At 37.1% G+C, this 14150-nt stretch overlaps 1 protein-coding gene across 1 annotated transcript in view; it reads left to right on the forward strand.

Annotated features, from left to right (window-relative positions):
- Nucleotides 1-14150, forward strand: part of LOC135629582 (probable polyribonucleotide nucleotidyltransferase 1, chloroplastic) — a 63450-nt gene that overhangs the window by 19889 nt on the left and 29411 nt on the right. The window contains exons 6-8 of the mRNA XM_065137142.1: nt 12395-12459; nt 12597-12753; nt 14068-14124. Coding sequence (XP_064993214.1) covers nt 12395-12459; nt 12597-12753; nt 14068-14124 — 279 coding nt within the window. The remainder of the gene's footprint in view (nt 1-12394; nt 12460-12596; nt 12754-14067; nt 14125-14150) is intronic.

The raw sequence follows: 14150 nt of genomic DNA on the forward strand, positions 1-14150 counted from the left end.
TGAGGCGCGCCGCCTGGGACATTAGCGAGGCGCTCGGGCCTCGCCTCGCCTCGCCTCGCCCGAGCGCCTCTTTCAATCACTGGCGGCGACAGTGGCAACGACGAGCGACAGCGGCAGCGAGCAACAGCAGCGGTAGCATGAACACGAGTAGGGTTAGGGTTGGGCAGCGGCAGCTAATATCGGTGCTTTAGTTGGTTCGATTGAACCATCTAAAGCATCGGAGACCGAACCAAACCTAAAACGCTGGTTCGGTCGCCTGGTTTAACCCAGACGCTCGCCCGAGCCCAGGCGCCGGGCGCTTTGGGCGAGCGCCCAAGCGGCGCCTCTTTGAAGCGCGTCGCCTGGAAGTGAAGCGAGGCGCTCGAGCCTCGCCTTGTCTCTCCCGAGCGCCTATTGAAATCATTGGTAAGCTTAGATGCTATCATTCAAGGAATGCTATAATAAAAAAACTTATAATTGGAGGAGATTTGAATGGTCATATAGGGGAAACATATGACAAATATAAAGAGGTGTATGGGGGCTTTAGTTATGGGGAGAGAAATGAAGATAGTGGTATGACTTTAGATTTTGCAACTTCGTATGATCTTATAATTGTAAATACTTATTTTAAGAAGAGAGATAAACATTTGATTATTATAAGAGTGGTCATAACCATGGTGTGTAATTTCGAATGGTACCGCCCGGTATGGGTGGTATGTATTGGTCCGACGGCATACCGATACATGGATCGCCCGCTACCGGACGGAACGTGCTACAGTGCTACAGTAAGAGGAAGAAATATATAAAACCGCTTGGTATGCCCTGGTGTATCGCTCGGCACATTGTGCCATACCGTACCGAGCCAACCTCGAAACACCGGTATGGTACGATATTGCATACCTTGGTCATAACTATCGTCAAATAGATTTGTTTCTCACTAGAAATGTAGATAAAGTTATTTGTAAGAATTGTAAAGTTATACCTAGCGAAAGTTTGACGAATCAACATAAATTGATGGTATTAGATAATTACTATAGAAAATGAAAGAAGAAATAGTAGAAAATTTTTTACAAGGACTAGATGATGGAATTTTAAAGATGATAATGTAAACACTTTTAAGAACAAGATGGATATTGAGGCGACTTGGAACTTAGATGAGGATAATTTTACTATTTTTTGGACTATGATGGTTAATAATATTACGAGTGTAACAAGGGAGATTTTTGGTGAAACTAAAGATAGAGGTGTAACCTTAAGAGAGAGTTGGTGGTGGTGCGAGGAAGTTCAAAAAGCAACTTTTACTAAAAAAAAATCATGTTTTAAAGATTGACAAAATTATAAAAATATGAAAAAATTTAAAAGATATAAAGAATTTTGAAAAAGAAGGCTAAAAATGTGGTTAATTTGGTAAGATATAAAGCTAATGATAATTTTTATAATAAACTAAGTACTAAAGATGGTGAAAAAGATATATATCGAATTGCTAAGGCTAGGGAAAGAAAGTGTAAGGATTTAAGTAATATTAGATGCATTAAAGACGAAGATCAAAGAATACTTGTTAATGATAATGAGATTAAGGAGAGATGAAAAAAATATTTTTTAAATTATTTAATGAATATTTCACATAAGGTTTAGATTTAATGATATATAATAGTGATAAATTTTATAATCATAAATTTGTTCATAAAATTAGAGTTAATTAAGTAAAAGATATATTAAAGAAGATGAAAATAATTAAGAGTGTGGGCCTAATGGTATCCTTATTGAGGTCTGAAAAGTTTAGGGGATAAGGGAATAGCTTAGTTAACTAGCTTATTTAATAAAATCATGGGATTCGAAAGGATGCCCGATGAATGGAGAAAGAGTTTTTTAGTGTCAATTTACAAAAACAAGGGTGACATACTAAATTATTCAAATTATATAGGAATTAAATTCATGAGCTATACTATGAAACTTTAGGAAAGAGTTATTGAAAGTTGGATGAGACTTAATATAAATATCGCTAAAAATTTTATGCTTAAGAGATTAGCCATATAAGCTATTTATTTATTAAGACAATTAATGGAAACATATAGGGAGAAAAGGAAAGATTTACATATGGCTTTTATTTACTTAAAGAAAGCTTATGATAGGGTTCTTAGAGATTTATTATAGTGAGTTTTAGAAAAGAAAGGTGTATTCATTAATTATATGATAATATAGCTAATAGTATTAGAACTATAGGGAGTGTGTCTAGTAAGTTTTTTTATTAAGTCCCTACCTTTTCATATTGATCTGTATTAAGTAAGGATTGAAATTTCGTACCATATCGAAATTTCGAGTTTTGCTCGGTACAATACGGTACTGTGTATCGAGCAGTACACTTAATTTAGACGTAAAAATCCTCCGAAAATACCTGAAAATAAAAAAAAAGTTAGGATAGGGTTTTTAAGTTAGAAATAAATATAGTAATAGTATAAGTTTAGCAAAATCAATGTAAATTAGGTAAGAATAGTAAGCAAAATCTTTTTCGGACTTTGAGGAATAGTCTTGTGCAATGTTCGTATTTTGGTCCGTTACGGATGTCCTTCTGTAAATATTAAAATATCTACAGAAAAATCATTTGAATTGTTAGATTATTTTGTTACAATATAAACTTTAAAATTTAAATAAATTAAATAATCACATATGTAGATATACCTTATTATTGCCTGATTCTACCACCAAAACGAACGACGAGCCTCTACGGGTGGTGGATCGGGGTCCTCGATCCTATACATCTGTAAATCAATATGATATGTTTGTTGGACCTAATCATGAAATTGATCCTACGACATAGTGTATTGATACACTGTATGCTATTGGTGCATCAATGTGGTGATGATCGTAGGTTGATCGTTATGAATCACATTTGTCTGAGGCGGCTCCTGAGGCATATATTGGTGAATGTCAGAGCTTCTACTTTCGCTACTGATCTGCTGCTCTGTATCATATTGTTGCTCGGAGAAGTATGACCTACTATTACCGTACTATTGTTGGCCATATGATTCTCCATAATACGACGACAGTGAATACGATAAGCTTCGTTTTGTGTGTTTACATCATGTAGGCTCTATCGCATCTGCTAAAATTCATCCACTGCTTTTCCCTTCCTCTTCCCCTTCCGCGCATAAACTTGATTAGTACCTTGTTGAGTTTCATGATCTGAATTTTAGGTGGCATGTGTAAAATATTACTCCTTGATCCATGCATCACCCTCAAGTTGTGTAGACGAGACCAACGATTGCTCGATGCCGCTACCATCATCCATCGAGGCACTGCTGTACGTGTTGCTGTTATGTCTCTGGACCGAGTGAGTTGTTGAATGCGATTGTAAAGTTGTCTCGTCGCCCGACTCGATTCTTTCCAACGATGCAACTGATACTATTGCCTTCCCCTTTGCCTTCCCCTTTGCCTTTGCACGTTGGGCGGGCGATTGTGACCGTTGGGTGTCTATAGTTCGTCGAGCAGTTTGACTTGATGTTGTTTGACTCCTGCCATGTTGTGATCGAGAGGTATTTTCCACCTGCTTGGGTTGTGCTTTCTCTTCTTCTATTGCCTCAGTGAAAAAACGCGAAGGACGTTGAGGATCTCCCACCTCATTAAGTAAAGGATCCTCTTGGTTCTCTGCCGCTTCAACCCACTCTAACATCGGCTCTGAATCTTCGTTGTAGAATTAGAGGTCGATGGGATCAATATCTGGTTCCTTTAGCTCCTTATCCAGCTCAGCACATTACAACCTTAGTCGCATATTATAGTGGATAAATACCAATTTCTCTAACCGTCTATACGAGAGTTTGTTGCGGACCTTCGTGTGAATCAATGCAAACATTGACCAATTAGGTTCGCAACCACTAGATGTTGTCGTCAGTGAAAGTACACGAATGACAACCTTCCTTAAATGTGGTGCATCCCCTCCAAATTGTAGCCACCACTGGACTGTAAAAAGATATAAATAAGATTTTATTAGCATAACAAATAATTAATATTAAATATAATTGATAATCAATATGTGTAACTTTTTCTCACCAAGATCCATAGTGTAACGACACGATACAACTACAACGTCGGAGAATGAACCAATTGTTTCTCGAAATAATCGACCCTCTATAAGAGCATCAGCTGCATCAGTAGTGTTTGGCAAGAGCCGATATATCATCTTTCGTAGTGTCATTAGTAAATTATTTTGCGTTTCGAGAGCATACCGATATTGAATTGTTGGGTTTAAATAATACGCTGCAAAACATAATTTTGTTAGTATGATTTTTTTATTATATAAAAAATAATAAAATAAATTATTCTGAATATGATTTTATCTGCATTATGGATATCTTGATCCATATGAACTTCGGTCTGACGATCAATGATTCGTATGTATTGGTTGGCCTTAAAATCATCTTTGAATGCTTTCCTGACCTCTCTTGCTAAAATCAACATATATTTAAGATATGACATCGGTGGACGCTTGTCCACATCGACCTTACGGAGAACAATATAAAGTGGTTTCACACCTTTTATGATTTTCAACGGTCTCCTAAAATATAGAGGAAAGAATGAACTTTTCTATCTTCTTTCCATCGCTTAATCTTGAATATCTAGAATCATACCACTATTGTGAGGTGATCATTGCCTTCAAGCCATGCCTTTTTTCCTGTAATGACTTTAATGCAATAAAATTGGTAGTAAACCGAGTGACTTCAGATCGGAGTATCTCACTGTTTACATACTTTTGCATTAAAGCTTGGACCCAATGACGATTATATATAATCTTTGTAATTGATTATGCTTGAGCTACACAATTCTTGATTGTGTCCAGCTCACCAATATCCTTCAGTATTAAATCTATGCAATGAGCTGCACATGGAGTCCAAAACAATGTTTTTTTTTTCCATCAATTGCAAACCTGCCTTCTTGAAATTCGCTCCATTGTCGGTTACTATTTTGTGGTCCGATCTCCTCTACAATAGTGTCCATCAAGCTCTCAATGTAGTTTGTATCTTGGATCTTTTCAGAAGCATTAACTGACTTATGAAACACCACCCTTCTGTTGCAATAAACAAGAAAGTTGATACTCATTCTTGTTGGTCCTGTCCAACTGTCACACATCAGTGTCATCCTATATTCATTCTATTGCCTTTTGAAGGATTTGATCCAATCCTTCAGTTCTTCCACCTCTGCATCTAAGTACACGTCGTGAATCTCCCTCGGTGTTGGAGGTTGGATCCTCGTGCCAGACTTTTTAATAGATGAGACCATGCTATGATAATATGGACCTTGAGCTATGTTAGCTGGAATCCTGAGGAAGTTAAACCATTTTGAAATTGCCTTTCCAATATCTTACCTTTTTTTTTTTGTGTATGCATCATCAATCCGTGTCTGTTTTGCTGTTTGTGAGGGATAGGCTTGCGGATCAATATCAACAATATCTGGTGCGGACCTCCTGCCAAGACCTCTCATAAGACCACGGAGTTCACCATATCTCATGCTACTAGTTCGGCCTAACTGAGGTGGAGCAGTTGGCTGCCTCATGCTGGCCGACCTCTGGATTCCATTACCACTACCATGCTTCAATTGTGAGTCAGGTCGTCAATGCCTCATTGCTTCATCGACCATATACTGATGCTCCAATGATGCACGAATCCCAATTGTGAGATTCGAGTCGACTTCATCACTGCAACCCTCATACTGATCATAAACTGGTTCCTACGTAACCCTATAGTATTCTTCCTTAATTCTTGTTTTCTTTTTTAATGTATCTTCCTTTGCTTATTGTAGTTTGTTTTGAAATAATTTATTGATCTCCGTCGGAACCTTATTGCATTTTTCAACATCACGATACCCATCGGCCAAATGCATCTTCACTCGAGTTATTCCTCCACCCTTGCCAATGTAGTCACAATAAATACATTGTCAGTGATGACGGTTCCCATCTATCTTTCAGGCATGAACCCATGCATCATCATGTGGCTGTTCCTTTGGTGCCATGATCCTATCAAATCTAAATCAAATAAGCTATGAAGTATAAACATGTTGAATTTACCTAATATTGATAAAAAACCACTAATCACAGCATTAAATAATTTTATTAAAACATAACTAATCCTATTTTACCATCATAAATATGTGAAACATATAAAAGAAGCATTAAATACGTAATTTTGATCCAATATAAGTCAAATTACGATGAAATTATCATTAGATACACTAATCACATGATTAACATAATTAATTACCCACTAATTATTTTTTTTTCAACACTATAAACATGTCAAATACCCTAATAGGTATTAAAGACATTGAATTGACCTAAAATCGATCAAATTTTGATTAAATTATCATTAAAATGAATAATCATAGTATTAAATAATTTTAATAAAAACTAATTAAACCTATTTTACCATCATAAATATGTGAAACATATACAAGAAACATTAAATATGTAATATTGATCTAATATACATCAAATTATAATGAAATCATCGTTAAATACACTAATCATATGATTAACATATTTAGTTACCTAGTAATTACTTCTCTTTCAACACTATAAACATGTCAAACACCTTAATATGTATTAAAAATATTGAATTGATCCAAAATCGATCATTTTTCGATTAAATCATCATTAAAATCAGTAATTGTAGTGTTAAATAAGTTTAATAAAACCTAATTAAACCTAATTTACCATCATAAATATCTTTTAATATTTAATATGTATAAAATATAAACATTTGACCAATTAAGTGTCTAATTTTGAATTAATTAATATTAAACACACTAATCATAATATTAAAGATCTTAATTACTCTCTAATTAAAGAAAGAGAATACATACCTCTTGATTAAAAAGTTCTTCCTCTTAATCTTTCCAAATTAGCCTCGATTCAATTCACAAATTGTTGCTTTGTAGAGTTTAGGAAAGTGCAAATGTGGGAAAAAATGAGTTTGAGGGAGAGTGTGAGAGTGAAATGGAATGAAATAGGGGAGAAGATGAGTTTAAAAACCCATGAGAAAGAGCTCCAACGGTCATTTTGATCGTTGGAGTACTGTTATAGATCGGTAACGGTCGATTTCGATCGTTATTTAGCTGTGCCGAGCAGTAATGGTTGAAATCAACTGTTACCAAGCTGTGCCAGACGGTAACGGTCAAAATTTCGATTGTTACCGCTCGATATACCCTCGTATCGTCTGATACGGGGTGTTATTGAGCGTTTCACCCGGTAGCAGGCGGTCCGCGTACCGGTACGTATTGCCTGTATCGGGTAGTATTATTCGAAATTAAAAACCCTAGTATTAAGTCCCTATCTTTTCACTTTGATGATGGATGAATTTATTAGTCACTTACATGATAGACCTCTCAATTGTATGTTATTTGCTGATGGTATTGTCTTAGCTGATGAGAGCTTAAGTAAAATTAATTATAAGCTTAAGCTAAACTAAACGTTTTAGAGTAAGTAGGATTAAAACTAAATATATAAAATGCAATCTTAGTGATTCTAGAAATAGTCAGGAGAATATAGTTAAGTTAGATGACAAGAAGTCCCTTTAAGTAAAAGCTTTAGGTATCTTAGATCATTATTCAACAAGATAAAGAGATCGATGAAGATATTATTTATAGAAGAAAAATATGATGGTTAAAATGGCGAGGGGTGTCAGGCGTCTTATATGTTCGTCAGCTATCTTTGAGATTAAAAGAAAAATTTTATAAGACAGTTGTGAGATCGACAATGCTTTATGGATCTGAGTGTTGGTCAGTCAAGAGACAACATATACAAGAAGTTCGTATTGCTGATATGAGAATATTGAGATGAATGTATGAAGTTACTAGGAAAAATAGGAAAAGAAATATTTTTATTTGTGAATAATTATGTATTGCTTCGATAGATAATAAGATGAGAAAAAATCATTTAAGATATAGGCGTGTGTTTAGGAGACATCCAGATGTGATAGTCAGAAGAGGTGAAATTATTAATATTAGTAGTACGCGAAGAGGTAAATGAAGACATAAAAAGATTTTAATGCAAACCATAAATAAAGATTTAAGTACTTTGAACTTTAACTAAACATATAACTTTTTACAGATCTCAAGGGTGGCAAGAGATCTGTATAGCCGACTTCAAATAGTTAGGACTTATAGCTTTATTATTGTTGATGTTATCTTAGTGTTTTCAAAAGAGCTAGGCGCTCTCAAATATAAACATTATTTTAAAAAATATTATGATTAATAAATATGATAAAAAAAATAAAAATGACACATTTATATAAAGTACCATGTTACATTGTAGAAAATAACAACAGATATCAAAGATTATATAGAGGTACTGTATACACAAATCCAAACCACCAACAAAACAAAATCAATCTCTCCACATAGAGATAGCTTAAAAATATGAGCAATATTTAAAATAGAGAAAGATGAAAAGAAAGCTTCAATAAAGAGAATAAAATAAGACATGGAAGAAATGCTATATAAAGTGCAGCAAACATAGTGTCATCCAGTGATTGAAAAAGGCGCTCGGGCGAGGCGAGGCGAGGCCCGAGCGCCTCGCTAATGTCCCAGGCGGCGCGCTTCAAACAGGCGCCGCCTGGGCGCTCGCCCGAGCCCAGGCGCTGGGCGCTTCGGGCGAGCGCCTGGGTAAACCAAGGTGACCGAACCAGAATTTTAGGTCTGGTTCGGTCCTGGTTCGGTTGTTAGTTGGTTCAATCGAACCAACTAAACCGATATAACCCCAACCCTAACCCTTACCCAACCCTAACCTGCTGCCGCTGCCGATCCCGATCCCGATCGCGATCTCGCTGCTCGTCGCTCCTGCTCCCGCTGCCGCTGTTGCTGCTCGTGCCTCTCGCGAGCCTTCTCGCTGCTCGCGCCTCCCGCGAGCCTTCCCGTTGCTCGCGCCTCCCTCGAGCCCTCCCGCTGCTCGCGCCTCCTACGAGCCCTCCCGCGAGCCTTCCCGCTGCTCGCGCCTCCCTCGAGCCCTCCCGCCGCTTACGCCTCCCGCGAGCCCTCCCGCTGCTCGTGCCTTTCGCTCCCTTTCCCTTTCCCGCTGTTGCTGCCGCCGCTCGCCGCTATTGTTGCCGTCGCTCGCTGCTGCTGCTGCCGCCGCTCGCCGCTGCTGCTGCCGCCGCTCGCCGCTGCTTCCTCGTTTCTCCATCAAGCTCAGTATACAGTATACTCTTAATATTAAGTTTATTATAATTTTAAAATGATTAATTTTCTGTTAATAGATTAATAATATATTATTTTGATTTTAATGTTGTTAATTTTTATTTATTTGAAATTATTAATTATATTATATATTTTTATATTTTAGCGCCTCGCTTCGCTCGGGCGAGCGCCTAGCGCCTCGGGCGTTTGTGGACCTTGGCGCCTTTTGGCGCCTAACGCTTTTTAAATCACTGGTGTCATCCATAATAGTAAAATTGATAATCCAACAAAGTCGTCTCAAAAGTAACTTGGTCAAAATATAGGGTTGGGGGAGGATAGTGGCAATTGACGGCAAAACGAGATTGGTTGATGACATAATCTTAGATGTTGAAGAAATGAAGTTGCAGACTACGACATAAGGGGAGAGGCTCACAGTTCGGTGTCGCAGGGAGGAAGAGGCTCGTAGCTCGGTGACGTAGGTCAAAGGAAGCTCGTGATTCAGCAGTGTAAGGTGGAGGAAGCTCGCAGCCCGATGACATAGAGCAGAGGAAGCTTGTGGTTTGACAGTGGTGTAGGGTAAAGGAAACTCACGATTCGACGATGTAGGGGGGAGGAGTTTCATAGCATGGCAGCATAGAGTAGAGGAAGCTTATGGTCTGGTGGAGTAGTGTGAAGGAAGCTTGACGATCCGGCGGCATAGGGCAGAGGCGCTCGTGGTAGGGTTTCCGTTTCCTTACATTGGGTCGGGCCGGTACACACTTGAGTGGCGTTTGCTTCAAATGCCTTGCCCAACATAGTTCTGAGGTGTTGCGGCCTTGACTCGTCTCGCCTCGCTCGAGTGCCTAGGCGAGCACCTGAGTGCCTTTTGAAATTACTGTTTGATACAACTTATACCAAGGACCGAGGAAGTTAATCAGGAAATTATATTTGAAATTGACCTACAAATGCATCATGAAAGAGAGACACCATAGGACAGGACCACTTGGGAATGGGGAAATGTTGTAAATAATGAAGAAAATAACGAAGATCGTGAAGAAGGCAATGAAGAGTTTCTGACTAATGAAGAAGAAAATAATGAAGAATATTTGGAAGCAGAGAATCCCGATCAATCCCATGATAAGTTACAATAGCTGGCACAACAGATGATTGACGCCGAGATGATGGATGAAAGCCACATGTAACTACAAAAATTGCCACCTGTATAACACTGCTGACGCAAGGCGACAGATATTAAATCGGTCGACGCTTGAAGATAAGATATCAATTCCACCGATGCAAACAAACAACCAACTCATCAATGCAAGGATGATAGCCGTCTAGGTCCAGAAAATATCTGTAACCGCCTTTAGTCTTCTGTAAACTTTATAAATATCCCCTGCCTTAAGTTGTAAAGGCATTGGCTTGCAGAAACCATACGCTGGTTATCAATAGCTCATTGGTGTTCTAAAGAGTCTTCATACGTGAAGTTCGCGTCTAACTCTTGAGTCTTTGTCAGTCTTTATTTTAGTCTGAAAACTTAGCAGTTTTGTTTGTAAAGTTCCTTACTGATACATGTTTTAATACCTGCATATTCTGTTTCAGTCTGTTGGCCCATTTTGCATGAATTATTGGGTGGATCAAGTGTTATAATTGGTTTAAAGCATATCCGAAAGATTACTTGTTACATATCCAAGCTTGCTTAGTTCTTCCATACTACAGCAAGAACTTTCTGAAATGAAAAGGCTAGAAACAGAATTTTCAAAAAAGAAAATGCTCAGAAACAGAACTTCTAGAAGAAAAGGCAGAACTTTCATAAAAGAAAAGGCCTTTTCAGAAAAGAAAAGGCTTAGAAATATAACTTTCAGAAACAAAAAGACTTGGAAACATTGGAAATCTCTGGTTCCATTGCTTGATTGAACTACATATATCACATTGACTCTATTTTTCACAGTTTGTTTTGGATCCGAGGGTTTGGGGTTATAAAAGGGTCCTTTTTGGGAATCTGGGTTTAGGGTTTGCTGTGTATATCACAACCCTATTTATAAGGTGAAAGGCAATCAAATCAATCGCATTAATTGTGGGATTCACACAAATCAAGGGATGTAAAATCCCCTCTGTATGATAAGATTTATGGGAAATATCCAATCTTCTCCTGATGGTAAGAATCATAATCAATCAAGGGATATGAGATCGTTTTACATAGTAACTTTGACACAGTTAATTTTTGGAGAAAGTGGAAGGACGAAGCTTCACTTAACAAAAAACTAAGTGAAAAAATTGAATATTAGCTTTACCTACCTTTGGAGTTTGATTTGCTTGATCTTGAATTTAAATTTGAGGAAAATGAATATTTGAGAGATCATATGGTTCTGCATGGTACCATTAATCTTATCGAATGATACATCCAATACGTGTAACCTTAGTGCACCTTGCTTCTGGTATCGAACTGGATCAGGTAAAATTGCCTAGTTCTCATACTGGTGAGCGAGTGCACTAATAAATTACAGTCTATGTATAGTGGTATAGTCGGTTTCAGCATCCTGGCTTAGTAGTGTTCTGCATGTCCAATGTTTTACACTTGTAAATATCTATATCAACCCCCTGTCGCTTACAAGTGATCTGCATTGTTTCCTGATGCATTAGGCATGGAAAACAAGGAGTCCAAGATCATGTGATCTCTTGACAGCATGGAGATGGAACTGTGTTTCTTTACTTTCACATAGATGAAGCTAATTGGGAAAGATTGAATGTTTAATGCATCCTTTTGGAACAACAAATCTTCACTTACCACCCCTGTCTCTAGAGCAACCTCCAGAGAAAATTTATTTGGAAAATTGTTGCTATTCTTGTCCTTTTTTATTTCTTCAACTACTCCTATGTCTCTCACCAAGTACATTTTTCAAAAAGGTCCAAAACTTCTGGACGTTTGTTGACAATAGCAATGGTAATTTTTCTCAGCAGTCCTATATGGTATGAAGGATAATGCTAGCTGCTTCAAGAGGCAGTGCGCTTATAGGAAGCATCCAACTGAGTGATGCTTCCTCATTCTTGTCATTATCTTCTGTCATTCAATCTATTACTTTCTTTTTGACAAATTCTTTTCAGATGTTATGATTTCTATATTTTCGCTATTAGATATTTCAATTTATATCATTTCCATTAATAGTGACTTTCTATTAATCCTGTGTCTTGCTTCTTGTGCTAATGAAGTAAATTCATGTTAAAGATTGAGATTGCAATGTCATCGCATGTTAAATATATATTTGATCTGTAGGTTTTTAGCTATGATGGCATTCATTCCCCTGATTGCTTAGCTGTCACAGCAGCAGGCATAGCTGTGTGAGTGTACTAATGCTCTTCTCTGTATCTTTTATTTTCTAGTTTCGGGGATGCTAAACATGCTATTTACTGCTTCAACATGGTATAATTGATTAAAATTGTGGCAATAATTTGGCTAATATTTCACTTAAATGCAGAGCTCTTTCAGAAGTACCCTACACAAAAATAATTGCTGGTGTCAGAATTGGTTTGGTGGGAGAAAAGTTTGTCGTCAATCCAACTACCAAAGAGATGGAAGAGTCAGAATTGGACTTGATAATTGCAGGGACTGATAGTGCCATATTGATGATAGAGGTTCACTCTTAATACCATTTGATTTATGGAAGTATATCACTCTCATTTTGCTATTAAAAATAAAATATAATAGTTGATATGCATATTAGTGAGAATATATATTGGTAGCAGCAATTTGAGTTTGTATGCCTCATAGATGACTGTTATATGTGAACCGTTTGGATTATCGTATGTTTACAATATGGATTTCACTTAAAATTTATGAAAGTACAACCATTAACTAGCTATATTCATGGTTCCAAGGCGCTAGTTATAGGCCCATAACAGTGTGTTATGTGGAAGTTGATCATCCGATAAATCTTACTAATTGAAGCATGAAAAATATATGTTTGATCAGAAGATTTTGGTTGAAGGATTTATATTTTTCTATACGATCACCTGAAATAGATCTAGCTTAGATTGCAAGGCACTTTTTTACAATCCTAGACCTTCATGGACTTGGTCTAGTTTTGTTTGATCTGACATATCCTTGCAAATCTAGAATAGATTTATGTCGATACTGTCCAGATCAACATGAATTTAGCCCTTAAAGTTGTTGGGGTGAATCAATCAAACTGCATATCATTTGGAGATTGTAGTAATTTGTTGCCAACGTTTTACTTCATACACCCCACTGGGTTGACCCCAGTGGTGCCATCAATATGAAATAAACCTAGTAACCTACTTGTAGTAGCCTCGCTCTTATGGTACTTATGTTTTCCGTTGCACCCGTTAAGACATTAATTTATTGCTGTGTAAGCCAAGCTTTTCCTGCTGTGGTTCTAAACTGTCTTTTTGGTGGTGATACATTTTGATTTATACAAATAGCTCTAGCAACTTGATTGTTGGGCTTGAGGGTGATCTTGGCGGTTGGCACCATGGTTATATTTTTCAGATTGATGTGGTTGGAATTCTTTATTATTTTTCTTTCCATTTTTTTAATTGCAGAACGAGGGAGAAATTATTGAAATAATCAGAAGTGATGTATATTAGACAATGATCATTATACAAGAGTACTAAAACAAAATATTAAGTTTGATATTCTTTTTCCAGCTATGATTTGGATGAAACATCGCTTTTTTATTGTTTGTCTTCATGTTGATATCATTCCCTGAGTTGATGCATTATGCGGTGAAAGAAACTGAAAGAAATATGTCCTAATTCTCATGCCAAAGTGCTTATTGTATCAAGTGTTGCACCTATCTCTTCAATTTAGTTGTATTCTCTTTTTAGCTGAATTAAAATGCATATGGCAAAATAGCGTGTTACCTGAATTAATGATCGATGATGTTCATATAAGTCAGCCCCTGGAAGTGATAGCTTTTCATTTTGTAGGGCTACTGTAACTTTCTCACAGAAGAAAGGCTGCTTGAAGCTGTGGAGATTGGGCAGGTATCCTTGCTAAATATTATGCTTTC

The sequence above is a fragment of the Musa acuminata genome, chromosome BXJ3-1 (assembly GCF_036884655.1).
Source record: "Musa acuminata AAA Group cultivar baxijiao chromosome BXJ3-1, Cavendish_Baxijiao_AAA, whole genome shotgun sequence".
NCBI lineage: Eukaryota > Viridiplantae > Streptophyta > Magnoliopsida > Zingiberales > Musaceae > Musa > Musa acuminata.